The following is a 15,851-nucleotide window of genomic DNA, read 5'->3' on the forward strand; positions in this document are numbered from 1 at the left end:
TACACAATGTAACACTAGTTAGTGACGCATTCTGTAAGAGCATACTTGTTTCTTACATCAACCTTTCCAACAGCCCTAATCCAGGCAGTGGTACAAGACAATTTATTTACTCTTATTTCTCTACCCAGATTGACGTATAAACTGTAGAATTATAATGCACTTGAACAGGAGAATAAGCCGTCCTATAATTTATAGGCTTTATAGTATAAATCGAACTATTTCTCGGAGCAGTTTGGTCCGTTAAATCAAGGGGTTGCATGTTAAAAGAGCACAACGGTCCAGTCTAGACCTGCCTTATTTAGAATACTTTGTACATTTTGGGTTTTTTTTAAAGAAAAAATCTGTTAACTGCTCAGAGGGACCAGGTTCATACTCGATCTTAACGGAATGTCCTACATTCACAGGGTGCAAGAGCCTCATCTCATCGGTCTTGAACAGAGACGGCTGCGTGCATTTCAAGTATTCACACTCCTTCAAAGGCACTGCGGAATCAAACAGCGAGGCGTGAACCAGAGGAGGGCGAAAGGCCAGGGACCTGCGTTTGAAACGTAGCAGAAGAATCCGAGAAAAGCTCCCCAGCCACGTTGCTGAAGCAGATAAAAAAACACGAGGACATACCATTTTGTGAAAAGTTGAATAAAGTTTTATTGAATTATTCTAAAACATTTTATTCTAAAAAAACCCCAGCAGGAAGGCAAGGTGGAGTGTGCGTGGCGCTCTGTGTAGCAGCGCTGCCCCTCTTCCTACTGCTGGGCACACTGATTCTCCAGGGTGGGCTTGGAGGACACGTGGATGACAGGCTGAGGCCTCCTCTCCTTCTTCCTCTCTTCCCTCCTGTTCTCGGCTCCTGCATCCACCTCCTCTGTCTTGACAGTGGTGCCGGATGGGGGAGACCTACAGGCAAACCATCCAATTCGCGTTCAGCTTTGCGGAGACGTTGCGCACAGTTCAATGCACGTTAGACAGGCAGCACTGCGAGAGCCAGAGCAGGCCTTCCACAGACACTGAGCCCCGGCGGCCAGTCACACAGACGGGAAAAACTGTTTTTACACCAGTTTCACAAACCCCATACTGAGTTATTGAGTGTAGTGTGTAAACCTGTGACTTTGCTAATTAACTTAAATATTCTAATTACATATTAGAACTGGCTAACATAAAGGCCTGAGTGTCACTGCAATATTTCACAGCACCATGAAGGCCACTCATAAGCATAAAGCTGAGACAAAATGTCTAATATAAAAAATTAAAGCCATAACTGTTTGAATAAGAATATTATACTAAGCAAAATACTTTAGACAGCCTTAAAAATTAAGCCTATCTGTTTTTTAGGTAAACTACAGAAGTGTATAGTATGTTAAAACTTTCCTGGAACTACTAATCTTCATATCTATACATAGTTCAGTTAATTCAGATAAGCTTCCATATAGCCTGACTAGCTGGTAGCCTCCATTTCTTAAATACACACTCTACTCTCAATTACTCAGTAAATAGTTAATGGCATCATTTAAAAGTGAAACAAACAGAATATACTACCTTAAGACATACCAGTAGTATCATGCATTAGTACACATAAAACAGGCTTGAATTACAAAAGGTAAAAATGCACAAGTAACAAGTGCAGTGCATATAGACTACTTTGATACAGAACACAGCACAAGAAAGAATATTAAAGCACTGCAGAAAATGCAGGAAGCAGTATTTGAAAGGCAGAAAGCACAAGAAGCATGTTCTGAAGCAAAGGCTGTTTTAAAACAGCAGCGATAACTATGCTACTTGATATCCTCTAAATATTCGTGTCTAACTTTAAAAACCTTAAAGTGAGCACAGCTAAATGATCTTTAAAAATGGATAAAAAATAGATTTATTTAACAATCATTCCCACCTCAAATCCTGTTAGTAATTTAGTGCATCTTGATTTAGTAGAACTTCGATAAGTGCTATATGCACATTTTGTTAAACATTTCTTTGCTACATTTGAACCCTTTTGCAGATATTAAATATTACTTAAGAACAATCTCCTTGAACTCTTTTTGCAGTACAGATTTGTGGCTGAGTAGGACATTCTTCACATAAAACCAAGATTTTGTCAGTTTCCAAGAAAACAGTGTTTTTATTCAGAAGCTATAGACATTCACAATAGGACATTATTAGCCAATAATAATGTGTTATTGCATTAAAATAAAAAATAAATTCCATGTTACCACGTCCATTGATACTACATGACTCACAAAACCGGTGCTGAAACAAGCTAAGTTCTGAGGATTAGGATGATCACAGCTCTGGAATGCGCCTGAAGCAGACACTGCTGTGAGAGCAGGTGATTAAAGAAAGTCTGAGGAATTTCAATGTATGGTGGCTGAAACCAGCAGCTATTTTTCTACAGGAACCCCGATACTACACCTCTTCATGTTGAGGAAATACAGCTGATGAATTATGTCTCAGCTGTGATTTCCTTCCATGCGTCCCCAAACCCCTCTTCTCCCTCGGTTTGTCTCATCACATCCTTCACCACCTCTTCCCATCCACCAGCGCCCTCCCCTTCCACACTACTCAGGCTTTCTGCACGACGTGCACATGTCCCTCTCACACAGGCCCATCCCCGAAACACACGCTTTAGTCACTCGCTAAAATGTCTGGAAGAAGCTCATTTTCCAGTTCATGTTTTTATCAGTACATTGATTGGCAGACTAAATCCTTTTACAGAGAGTCTAATCACAAAATAATTGAGTGATTGTATCTAGCAGAGGCGGAGCTGACTGGCCAGAGCTGACATGTACAGTAAGTTCTCACCAAGCTCACGGCTGTTGCTCCTTAGTTAATTCCTCACTTTGATCCTAAGACAGCTGACTCGTTATATTATATTGAGAAGACCAGGCAGTCTGTAGTGAACTGTCATCATAGTTATGTTAGTTAAACTCTAGCATGAAATATCACAGTCATATCCCAGAGATCAGAAGATTACAAATTGCAAGGATAACTTTCAATCAGTCATTCTGACATCAGTGCCATTCTGCCCAGTTGTTTAGTGCACTGAAACCCTACACAGAAATCCTTGCACCCTCATCTACAATGCATAAATATCATCCAAGAAGATGCAATATGTAGAAGCAATGTTTAGATATTGTTAGCCAAAATGGACTAGCTCTATCCAGCTCTACTGTGCGAGGAGTTTGTGTATCTGGCACACCAAGCATTATAACAGATGTTTTCATATCTGTATTCTTCAATGTACTGTAATACATCATGCTAATGACATTATCTAATAAACATTTGTTACTGAACTGTGTTTTTAATGATGTGCTTGTAGTACTGGATCGTTACCGCTCAAGGAGCAAACTCACGCCGAGAGTACATGCTTGAGTTCTGTTGCGAAAGCTTACTAACTACACAAAGCACGTCACATGTAACAGTTGGCTAGTGGTTACAATAACGCAAAGCCTGCCATGCGCCTGATCTGGAAAGGATTGGGCAGTAGAAACTTGAATTAAAAAGATTCCGCGATCAGTAATAATTGGTATTCGTGTTAAAATCCGTGCTGACACTGAACCAGCAGCGCGGAGGGACTCCACGGTGGCCACACTCGTTGAGCATCAGTGATCGCCGCGGCGAAGGTCAGCCAGACGGGAGGCCAAGGCCGAGCACGTGCGGACGCAAGCGCCCCTGCGGCGATTCCCAGATTTCCTCGGATCTCCGCGGGGCAGGAAGGCTGGCCCCCGGGCCTCAGCGGGAATTGTTTCGGGAGACGGCCCTCCTGAAGGGCAGGCTGACGCGGGCAAGGGCCGAGCGCAGCAGGCCGAGCAAGAGCAGGAGGACGCACAGGGCGAAGTTCATGCAGCGCAGGGCGAGGGGGGCAGGTCGGCAGGGGGGCGGCACTGACCTGGGGGGCTCCTCGCAGATGCGCGCAGGGACCTGCTGCAGGGGGCCGGGGGCCAGCCGCTCTGCCGGAGTGGGCTCCTCCTTCGCGCCCGCGGCGCTCCGCTCCCCCCCCTTCGGCTCCGGGGCGTCGGCCTCGGCCGGGACGTCCACCGGCAGCTTCTCGCGCCGGCGCTTCGCCACCTGGCTCTTGTTCACCGCTGAAAGGAAGCGTGGGTCAGGCACGGGCCGCTGTCTGCGCTCTGCCCAAGCCAGCATGTGTGGCTGCCTGCTGCACCAGCTCTGTCCAGACTGGACTGGGCGCAAGAGCGCGTGCCATCACACAGCCACCCTCCGGCAGCAGGCAACACAGCTGGAAGGATCTGCGGTCCTGCATTCCAGAGACATAACCTCGGCTTTTAGGGAAGCTATATGTTGACCCATTAAAAAACAATCTTTACTCTTTAGGCACCTAACTCGCTTTCTGAAAACATATCTATTGAACAGCAGCAGCCACACCATCTGCGCACAAACAGAGGATCCGTCAAAGATCTAATATTGATTGAATCTAAGCAATCGGAATCTAAGCTTATTAGACACCCCACCAAATATACAAACTTCAGATATTCTGTCTAAATGTATAGACTTTAACTACACCCGAAGAAGGCACCATAGCCGAAACGTTGTCTCTTTTTTCCTTCCAGCAGGGAACAAACCTTTCCCTGTTCCCTGTTCGGAACTCGCAGAATGAAGGTACACATCCCTGCCTCGGAACTCTATGCACTCAGATAGGAAGCAACGCAGAGGTGGGGGCAAAAGGCGTGTGCGTTACCATTGGGCTGGTATTTCATCCTGAGCTCGTCCAGCTGGACCTGCAGCTTGATGTTCTCGCTCTGGCACAGCCTGAGGGTCCTCTCGCTGCTGAAGAGCCTCCTCTCCACCTCCAGCACCCTCTGACTCTCCGCCAGCGCCTTCATCCTCTGCACAGACAGCTCCTCCCCCAGCCGCTCGGCCTCCTTCCTGCACACACAGCACTGCTGAGCACGCCGGAGCCCCACTCAGCCCTTGGCAAGGCTTTGAGAGGGGCGCCAATGCATTCTGCAAGATGCCCAGTTCAGAGGCGGCTCAGACGGGCCCAGGTTTCACCTCACAGTTATGAAATCTGAAGTTAAACTGAACGTGAGCTCTCATAGTGAAGGTTATCACTCCTTTTCTTCATATTTGTGACACTTTTGAAGATATTAGACTCATTCTAAATAGAGAGGAGACAAAAGGGCATCTTACACGGAGTTTGAAAGCTGCATTTTAAGGAGGTCAGTGTAGTACGTCATGTCACCGCTGTCTCCTTCTCCTGAGGGTGCGCTGGATGGCTCAGCCTTTATGGTCATCTGGAAATGATTTCAAAAGAGCTGCTTTAATTTACCAAATGAATACAGACGTGCACAAACAAAAACATCCTTTGATATCACAGGACCTGGGACTTTTATTTTCAAATTGAAAAGTGCAAAGGTTAATAATTAAAGCTCACTTTTCACTCTCTCCTCCTGTATTCTCTACTCCATGATCCCCCCCTGCAGGACACCCTGATCAAAGAGCAAACAGTGGGGGACATTTTGATTTACTCTGTCTAATTGAATTTGTTTTTTGAATAGATTAAAAGGATTTCGTTTACAGAGTTAAGGACATGCACATTAATCTGGGAGTATAGTACTTAAAAAGGCGTTTGCGAAATCTGACGTCTAGCTCAAATCTTACATCCATCTTATCTATGAAAAGCAAAATAGATGACATTTCAGTACAAACGAAAAACAAGTACAAATTATTTAGAGCTAAGATTTTAGCTGCCACAATTTAATCATCTATAATCTTACAAAATATATCAACTGAAAATGAAATTCAAACCGATAAGGAGGATGTAAGAACCTTATGAACATCAACTCCATGTTTCCATACTTTGCGGTTTGTTGACTCCTAGTCCTCATGATATAACACGGTGGCTGATCACAGAGGTGTCATGCCTGTCACGTGAGAGTAAAACATTTCTCCAAGAGTAAAAAATGACATTCCCAAGAAAACGCCACGCCAGCAGGATGCACTGCAGGTTCCCCGCCGTGGCCAGCACTCTCTCCCGAGCTCAGACGAGCAGTCCCCACCTCTGCCCTCTCCAGGCGACGCAGCTTGATCATCAGCGCCTCGATTTCGTTGTTCTTCTGGGCCAGCATGGACTGCAGGCGCTCCAGCTGCCCTGGGTCTGCCTGGCAGCCCTTCATCTGCATCAGCGTGGCAATCTGGACCTGCCAGCGGAAAGACATCAGGACGGCAGTTAGCCCCCACGGGCAGGGACACAAAAAGCTTCGCCCTGATCTACTACAGCCAGCTACCCCTGGAGCTAAGACAGGATAAGCGTTCTACCCCTTGAACTGCCATGCACAGACTTGGTATTCAGAAGAAAACATAGACATAGAAAACAAACTGCAGGCCACATCCTGACAATACAATGGGTAGAAGTTATTTCTCCCCCCCATAAAAAGCGATGAAACCCTATTTGCCAGCTGCCCCACTGAGCAGACAAAACAGCACATATTAACCCAGGAGTCTCTCCTGCGGATAAGAGATGCAAGCCACATCCAACGACCTCTGTGTGTGGGAAAACCTAATACGGTCACACCGTCTCAAGGAGATCAGGGAGGCACAAGGGAGTGTCAATCCAAATGTCTCCACACATTTAGGACTTGTCAAATTGTGACTCGTCTGATGACGAATACTGTAACAGGGCAGCAGTAACAGTGAGGTGAGCTTGCATGTCTGGGGTGTCTAGAGAATACAAAAGGTAAATTGGTTCATAATGGTTAGCAGAGAGATCAGGCATGTGTGCACAGGTGGGTTAAGTGCACACATTTGCACAAGCCCCTCACGCTACGACTGCTGCCTTGTTTCAATCCATAGCAAAGGGAATGCGCTTATACGACAGGTCTTTTGACATTTAGTATCTTGAGGTTATTCTTAAAATGTTCAGTCAGAAAGCTGATCTTTAAGATGACTGAAATTTAATTATAGCCTCATGGCAAAAAAAAAAAACAGTTGTCTGGGACTAAATGATTTCAATGGAAGAATTGAAAACACTTTTCATGATCTTGAAGCAGAACAGTTTGGCAAAGGTGAAAGAGTTGGCTAGGATCTTGCATCCTCATGAGTAGCATGCTAAACATGGTTCAGCTTTTGAATTTTCTACTTGTCCAATGCATGTCCGGTGTTTTTCCACATGTATGTCCTGACATATCCCAAGTTCCAGAAAGGAATTAAGTGGGCAAATTTTGAATGTCCGTTTCCTTAAAATTGCAAGTTTTTTTAACAAAACTGTACACAATTTAAATTGAAATTAAAGACCCAGTTTTTCAATTATCAAAAAAATTGCAAAACAAACCAATTAGCCTAAAATCAAATGATTAAGACTGTAAGTAGGAGTGGAACTTGTTTATTCATATAAAAATTCAATATAGATAAATTTATTGATAATTACAACAATGCACAAAAAGACCTATTAAAAGGGTCAGACATGTATATCTTAAGGACATTGCACAAACAGTAAAGTTACATTTCCAATTAATTTACAGTACACACAGATTATATCAGATGCTGCAATGTTAGCCTATCTTCTGCAGGACATTTTTCCCAAGGAAAAAAACAGCAACAGTAATAAATGTAGAGCTCACCATGTAGTATCATTGTTGCACAGCAACAAAGCGTAAATAAAATATCCTTCACATGAAGTGAGTTCTGTGGCAGATAGAGACTTTCTGAAGTTTCGGATAGGCTGTAATGCTGTGAGCCCCAAAATTAATGATTAAAACGGAAAATAAAAATGGTCCAGTGACAAGGCTAACGAGACTGCCCAGAAGAATTCCTGCGATGACTGTCCAGTTTTCGACAACATACTAGAAAATGCTTCTGAAAGCCATTCTCCCTGCTGCTCTCCATGTGATGATGGAGCTGCAAGTACCTAATCTTGAGAGAGTTCAAGAGAAAAAGAGGGCTCAAATCAAGGCTTTCCAAAACAAAAATCTTTTTAAAAAAAAGTAAAAAGAAAGGGTTACAAACTGCCACAACTGTGGCTAATCAGACTGAAGTGTTTGTGTCATGGGTCTGACAAGATGACAAGATGGTTAAAAGGCCTTTTCTCAGTCACAGGTGACTTAGCCTGTGACCTGTGTTGGTTGTGTCTCAAAACCCAGATCTCCGATTCCTGTCTGGGTTATGACGTTAGCAAACTGAGACCCAGGCTCTCCAAGCAGCAGCACGCTGGCAGGCGCCATGTTTTAAGCAGGCGTGTGTCAGCTGGAATGACCATGCTGTGCAGTGGCAACCCATGTAGACTGCCTTCGCAGACACCACAGTAACCATGTGCACTTGTATCTGCATCATGGACTCTGTTCTTTAAAACCGGCAAAGAATCCGGTCAGTAAGTTAAATAATTGGCCAATTTCAAATTACACTGCAGGGATTTGGAAAAAACAATAATGGCAATTCTGAAAATGCAATCAAGAAGAGAGGTATTTGTCTTAGTGCTCCAAGACCCTAAGTGCCAGTTAACACGGCCGAAATAACACCCGCAGACAACAGTGTAATGAATGCCATTTAATGTTTTGCTGAAGGTTTTGGAAACAAACTGTAGGAGGCTGGCCAGGAAGAGCATCAAGCACCTCAGGACAATCGGTGCCAGGATAGCTGACCTCCTTAGAATTACGCTTAAGAGCTCTGTATAGGAGTGCCATCCTGTCTTGTAAAAGACGCTGCTGTCCCAGTGTTTCCAGCAGCTGTTCTGACAGGAGGAGGGTCGAGAGGCGGGGATGTGTACCTTCATTCTGTGAAGCTGCTGTCGGGAGAAGGTGTGCTGCTTCTGGAGAGACTGGTACTGCACCTTCATGCTGATGAGCTGGCGCTCCATGGCGGCCCTCCGGTCTTCCACCTGCAAGCACAGGCCCCCGCCGGGTCAGGCACGCGTGCCACTCAAACACACGAACACCACTGCTCACAGCCGCTCGCTGGGCACACCGCGCCGGCAGGCCAGCGGTTAGGCGGGCAGGAGAGGCGCTGTCATACCTCAGAAAAGAGCGAGTTGCCCTTGCTGTTGGGGTCCTGAGACTGCTGCAGAATCTGGTCCAGTTGCAGCTGGAGATCCTGGTTAGCTTCCCGTGCTTTCTAGACCAGGCAAATCAGAAAAAGACGCCAAGCCAATATAAGTAATGCAAATCATATTAAATACCGTGAATTATATCCCATTATTTATTTACCGCTTATCCCTCAAATTACATTTAAAAAAAAAACTTGTCTAACAGATCCTCATTCTGTTAAAGGGAAGTAGGACAATATTTATAAATGAACAGGCATGTACAGGCTCCTAAAGGACACCAACTGACAATCTGACATGACAGCACAGCAGGGAGGTTTAAATATTTCAATTAAACAAAACACAGGACAAAAGTCTAACATTGACGACTGAAATAATCTTATCGTCTTTCCAATCAGATCAATGTTTCAAACGTTCTATTTTGGTAGAAGAAGGAGGGTTTAATTTTAATGTAAATAAAAATGAGAAGATAAAATGGAAATCCCTCTAAGAGATAAAGGAGTGCTTCCAAGACCAACAAGCTAGCGCTGTGAAACACGCATCAGAGACAAAACAGAGCCAAGCCTGATGGAAAGCTGGGTCCGGGAAGACCAGTTCGCGGCACAGACACGGGCACTGCACCTCCAAGGCGTTAAAGTGAGAGACGACTTCCTTCTCGCAGTCCTCCTTCTCCTGGGTCAGGCGCTCCACCGTGCGCTGGAGATGGCTGCTGGCCAGCTGGAGCTGCTGCTCTCGGTAGCTCATTTCATTGAGCTCGTGCTCCAGTGCCGCCTGGGAGCAAAGGACAAGGCAGGTCTAGTCTGTGCCCTTCACTCACCACAGGTTCGCATTAACTCACGATCTTACAGATGCCCCTGTCACACAGCTAACAAAAGAGTTCTGGTGTGTGTTCCTCACAGGACACCCTATTATACTTACCTGTGGCTCATTCGCTCTCCTAGTCTATACAATAAAAACTAAACCTTCCAACTATTATTTTGCTAAGTACTACTTATCACGGAAAACATGGCCACTCTCAGTCATCAAAAACAGCTCTCTTTTCCGCTCACTTTGCTTTAATGGCCATCAGTCTTTTTTAAAGACACAATATGGAGAACATGGAATATTTCCTGCAAGGATAGTCTGTTCACTACTCTATCTGATCCTAACTTTCATCACCATAAAGCCAGTGCCTGTAAGGACAGTTACAGATTAGAGGCGGGCACTCGGCCTGTCTTATTCATTTGGCTTCTCGACGTTTATTGATCCCAAGACCTCCTCCATCTTGTTCTTGAAGGGTTCCAAGTAATCTGCTGCAACGGTACTGCTGGACACTGATCCTGTTGATCCACTGAACAGATTTCACAGCAGCATTCTCTTGTTGCAAAATGACCACAACTGTACAGAGTATTTTAAAAAAGGTCAATCGAATGCATTTTAAAAATGTCTCTTGGATTTTTTTTTCCTCTATTAAAATATGTTCCAGTACAGGATATACTGCTATAGATAAATCTTAGAAATATCAAGAAATACTTGTAAAGCCCTAACTATCAAATTAACTTTCCTTTGAACGATCAGCAGAGCTCTAAACCTCCATCCCGCTACTGAAGCAGGCAGTGATTGTGGGTGCAGAGGAGTGCTGGGATGACTGTGGTTAACTGTGTGGAATATGCCCACCTTGGTGGTCTCTAACTCGGCCTTCTCCATCTGCAGCTCCATCATCTCCGAGGACAGTGTCTCCTGGGAGCGCTCCGCCATCATCCTCAGCTCCTCGGTCTTGCTGCTCAGAGCCTCTGCCTGCAGCTCCAGCTTGTGTCTCAGCTGCTTCTCAGAGAGCCGCGCCTCGTCCAGCTCGGCCTTCATCTTCTCCAGCTGCTCACGGGACAGAGCCACACTGAGACAACAAGACTACACGCCACATCGGTAAAGCGCAGTAGTGCCTGCTGGGGAAATCACTGTAGATCCACTTCAAGCTTAGAACATCAGAATCCCAATTCACCCAAGTATGGCCAAAATCTGTCTTTTTCGGTCATCTAGGTGTGTGAAAGGCGACCCCCTTATCTCTTACTGAATCAGAGTTTGAATGGCTGCGCCACGCAAAATAACACCAAAAAAGTAACAGAATTCAGAATAATAAAATGACTTTTTTGTGCAGCAAAAGAGCAGCTGCAGCAAATGAGACGGGCTATGTGGGACCCTGCCCCACCGCTGAGCGGCTCTCTGGGCTACTCGCCCACAGCCTTACCTTGTTCTTGTATTCACTGATCTCCAGGGTGTAGCTCCTCTCCAGCTGGGCCTCCTGTTGCACCCACAACATCTTCTGCTGTGTTTTGATGGATTCGCACTCTGACCTCAGACTGTCCAGCATGCGGCCCCTCAGCTCGACCTCTCTCTGCAAGGAGTACTTCTCCTGCTCCAGAGCCTGCATTCACACACACACACGTTAGACCAGCACTCCATTCCAAGCTGCTAGAACAGTCCACCAATGACCTACTGAAAACCTGAACAGAGCTGGGTTCAGGGCAGAGACAGTAGATGGTACCAAGGTTCCTGTGCTCTGACACAGGCTGGACCTTAGACTTGTGGTGGAGAAAATAATTCTCAGGACACAGGAATACAGAAACCTTCTCCTTCATTCACTGTGGCTACCGCAGAGGCAGCTGCACTGACTTTCCCTCCCCAGAATTCACTTGGACAGATTAGTACCCAGCAAACTCCCTCCAAACCTGAGAGTTTGCAATGCGCTGCAGCTAACACAGTAGGACAGGACAAAAACAAGACACGAGGTTCCTGCAGCTCACATCAATTTCTTGTTTGCCTCGATTTGTACTAATGCTATACTCATGAAGGCAGGTAAGGGGATGATCTATTAATTGTCCAGCTTCTTTGACCTACCTCTGGCTTCTCAAGCCAATATTCTTGTTTCTACGCGGGTGGGTCTCACAAGACTCCTCCTTCCTTGTCTGGACAGTGCAGTTCAGCCCAGTCCGGGCCTCCTGCACTGCCTCTGACTCACCTCTATGGAGTTCGTCATCTCCGTGCGCTGCTCCTCCAGGCGGTTCTGCAGGTCCAGCTGATCGTCCAGCAGCTGCAAGCCATACTGGGCTGCCTTCTGCAGGGACTCCTCCGCCTCCTTCAGCTTGCAGCGCAGGCGCTGGACTTCAGAGTCCTCTGCAGCGGACATCTTCTGTCTGTAAGGACAGGAGACACAGGCTGAGGGAATGCGTTTTATCTGCAAGGACGGGAGGCACACGGGCTGATGAGACTCGGTCTGTCTGTAAGGACAGGATACATGAGCTGAGGAGATGCGTTGTGTGTGTGTGTGTGTGAGGATAGGACACACGCGTGCTGAGGAGACTCGTTCTGTCTGTAAGGACAGGAGACACACGGGCTGAGGAGAAACGTTCTGTCTGTAAGGACAGGAGACACACGGGCTGAGGAGAAACGTTCTGTCTGTAAGGACAGGAGACACACGGGCTGAGGAGAAACGTTCTGTCTGTAAGGACAGGAGACACACGGGCTGAGGAGAAACGTTCTGTCTGTAAGGACAGGAGACACACGGGCTGAGGAGACTCGTTCTGTCTGTGAGGACAGATTCTGCTCACAAACATGGCGCATATCAGCCTGTGAGCCCTCAGTCCTGATGGTAGATCAAGGTAACAATGATCACTATTAAGGTCTCCAAGTAACTTAAGAAGCACAACACAAACTTGCCATCTGTTCAATTGTGTCGGATTTCTGTGTAAAACAATCCGCTGTTGTGCAATGAACCGCATAGTGAAAAGGGAAACTTACACCTCGCCATAGGACGTTAATAAAAATAAAACTTTATGGAAAAGGAAAAGTAAAGGACCAACATTAAAAAAATATATATTTTCTCACCATCTTCGGCAGGAGAGCACCGAGAAAAAGACACCAAATTCCCCCTCTCTGTAATGCCATGCACCCGACAGCAAGGAGACGAGCTGCTCAGTAAGAGACGGGGGTTTGTCTTTTCGGTTTCAGCGAAATAAAGGGAGCATTCAACCTGCAGGAGCCGTGCTATTGGCATTCCGGTGGCGGCGCAGGACAGGGGGCTGCTCGCACAGAAACCCTCTCCTTAGCAACGTGATCGCAGAGAGAAACTATGCGGTTGGAGGGGGCAGCTCTTGCACACAAGAAGGACCTGGAGCTCTTCCATGGGGGGGGGGGGTAACAGGGTAACAGGACACTCTGTGCAAAGAAAGCGCTTCTTCTCGCTTTGCAAAGGCGGTGCTTCCCGGATCCACAGCTCACAGTGCACCAAACACACCGCCAGCCCCTACCCGTGCAAATGCATCGCGGCGACTCCCCGCTCTCCCCAGGATGAGGCCGGCCAGCTGCTGGTCCGGTGACTGAGCTACGACTTACAAGCGAGCCAGCAGACCAAGCGTGGGTTTGAAACACCCACGACAGCTCTCTACCCCCACTTTCGCCATTCTCGAGTATTTCTTTAAAGCTTAAATCGTTTTGCAAGGACTACTCTCCACAGCCTCGGTGCTCCTTACTCACATTATATCATTATTGAACCCCAGCCCTACCGACACCTTAAATGTCTTTTAACTGAAGTCGATACTCTGCTCAACTTCATGAGTGAGGTACTTTTGTTCTCGACAAACACCATTACTAAAAGTAAAAAAAAAATGATCTACAACCAACTTTATACCAAACTGGACATTATTCAACAAAATGACGCCACGAAATTAAGTTATTCTTTGTATGTATATACAAGTTTACCTTTTTTAAAACCGATTCCCTCGGTTCTGGAGCAACTGCCCGTCAAAATTTGAATTCAGCTCCTGTCCTGCGCTTAGCAAACAAATCTCGCGACAACCGAATTGAGTTCCTCACCGCGGTGCATGATGGCCACTGTAGTTTATTACCAATCGTGTCTTTATTTAGTAAGGTGATACATATTTTTCTCTTTTGATAACTAGACAAATAAAAATGTTCCAGTTCTTTGGTGTTTATTATTAATGCAAATAAATAATAATTATAACATTGTGTTTTGTAATAGCCTTTGCAGTTAATATTCGGTATAAAATAGGTTTACAATAGGTGGGCTAATTATCTTATGGGCTAAAAAAAACTAAAGTATAAAGGAACAAGCAAAGGTTTATTCCATGCTGAAAAGTAAAGAAAAGAAACACAACGTTTCGGCTGTGGAGCCTTCTTCGGGTGTGAACTTGAACTTCTTTTAAGTATAATGCTATCAGTTTTAATTGTTAAAGTTAGCTCGTGTTAAATTTAATGGTAAATGGTTATCACCATGAAAATAAATCCTCATATATATATATATATGCACATGCAAAACGCATTTGTATATTTACTATATGTAGGCTTCTAGTTAACATGTTTATACTGTTACATTGTGCATATTATACCTGCATTCAATATACAAAGTATTAAATATAACACATTAAGAAAAGTTATAATTCTTTTTTCTTTTTGTCGGTGTTGCTAGATGAATTAAACAGGACACTGACATACTGTTTGAATACAGACAGCAGGAACCGAACAGGCAGTGACGGAGACCGGTATCGTTAGATTTGTGTCAGGAGGCTTTGTGAAATTCAGTTCTTTATTTAGGCGAGCTCTGGAGATGAAGATGTGTACAGGCGTCCAGTGTGCACAAACTACAGCTACTGCATCGTGAAACAGTACAGTATTGAGCAGAATAAATTTAGAGAGATCTGTGCCGTGGCTGGGAATGGGATCGTCGCCGAGAAAATGGGGAACCATAATTCCTAAGGCTTGGGTATTGGTGAAGAACAATCCATAATGTGTTTTAGATCAAAGTCTGTAATAGTGGAGCTCATACACATGTGAATACCTACATTCATCTGGTTAGTAATGTTTTACCAGTAGGTGGAGGTGTTGGCTCATCCTCTGTTAACACTGCATCAGGTGTCTTTTCCCCAGCAGTAAATCCTGAAGTAAAATCCTAATGGATGGTCCATCCATCCATTTTCTGAACCTTTTTCTTCCGGTTCAGGATCGCAGGGGAGCCAGAAGCTATCCGGGCAAGATACAAGTGCAAGGCAGGGTACACCGTGGATGGGACACCAGGCTGTCCCTGGGAGCACACAGACACACACACACACCAGGACCAATTTTCCCAGCAGCCAATTAACCTTCTGTGGGAGAAGACTGGAGCTCCCAGTAGAAACACAGGCAAACACGGGGGGAACATGCGAACTCCACACAGACAGCATCTCGGGTTGGGAATTGAACACAGGGCCCCAGCGCTGTGAGGCAGCAACGCTCGCCACTGGACCACCACCACGCTGCCCGCCCTTGTCTTGTGTTGGACTTAAAAGGCATGATTTCAACAAGCCTGTTTCTTTCAGAGAATTAAATCGACTTTTATGACACATTTTTACTTGGGGTATTAGTCGCGTTTTTTATACCTAACAAACTGCATTGTTTTTCCTTGAGTCTAAAGACTGAAAACATGAAGTGCCTCCCCTGTTATTATATGCATCTTCGTGAAACGTGTATGCATTTTTTTTTATTACAAAGGCTTTTATCTAGCACTGTAATGAAAATACTGATTTATTTATATCCTTTGAGGCATAGATTAATATTAAGGACCGTTCCTGATAGGCAAACAGAATATATGAGAGCGTTCGGCGGTAACTGAGCCAGGTAAACTGAACTCACAGGGTTAAAAGAAGGAAAAACCGGTCTGAAAAGACAATGAATTAAAATTGAGTCATTCAACCCCCCAGGTCCGGGTTTCGGAGTGCCTGATTAGCATATATCTCGCACTCTGCGAGTCTTTCTCATTTAAACACGAGTATTTCATCAGCCTCTGTGAACAGCAGGAGACCGGAGTGGCAGGGCCATTGTAACATACGGGCGGCTGATGTCT

The 15,851-nt window shown here is 45.3% G+C and overlaps 1 protein-coding gene across 2 annotated transcripts; it reads right to left on the reverse strand.

The window, feature by feature from the left end:
• Positions 1 to 620: 620 nt before the first annotated feature.
• spdl1 (spindle apparatus coiled-coil protein 1) lies at positions 621 to 13,799 on the reverse strand. Of its 2 annotated transcripts, none has more exons than XR_016094100.1 (12): positions 13,715 to 13,788; positions 11,976 to 12,150; positions 11,205 to 11,381; positions 10,637 to 10,831; positions 9,602 to 9,751; positions 8,953 to 9,051; positions 8,708 to 8,818; positions 6,006 to 6,146; positions 5,137 to 5,240; positions 4,685 to 4,872; positions 3,878 to 4,243; positions 621 to 894 (listed from the first exon to the last, which is right to left on the reverse strand). XR_016094100.1 is itself a non-coding variant. In XM_088931685.1 (12 exons), the coding sequence occupies exons 2-12, from the start codon at positions 12,141 to 12,143 to the stop codon at positions 744 to 746; spliced, it is 1,680 nt and encodes a 559-aa protein (XP_088787811.1). In that variant the 5' UTR covers positions 12,144 to 12,150; positions 13,715 to 13,799; the 3' UTR covers positions 621 to 743. The 2 variants fall into 2 exon arrangements, 1 of the variants encoding a protein (XP_088787811.1); XM_088931685.1 differs by having other exon boundaries at positions 3,878 to 4,073; positions 13,715 to 13,799.
• Between the last annotated feature and the right edge of the window lie 2,052 nt (positions 13,800 to 15,851).

Source organism: Atractosteus spatula, chromosome 14 (assembly GCF_055471065.1).
Source record: "Atractosteus spatula isolate fAtrSpa1 chromosome 14, fAtrSpa1.hap1, whole genome shotgun sequence".
Lineage (NCBI taxonomy): Eukaryota > Metazoa > Chordata > Actinopteri > Semionotiformes > Lepisosteidae > Atractosteus > Atractosteus spatula.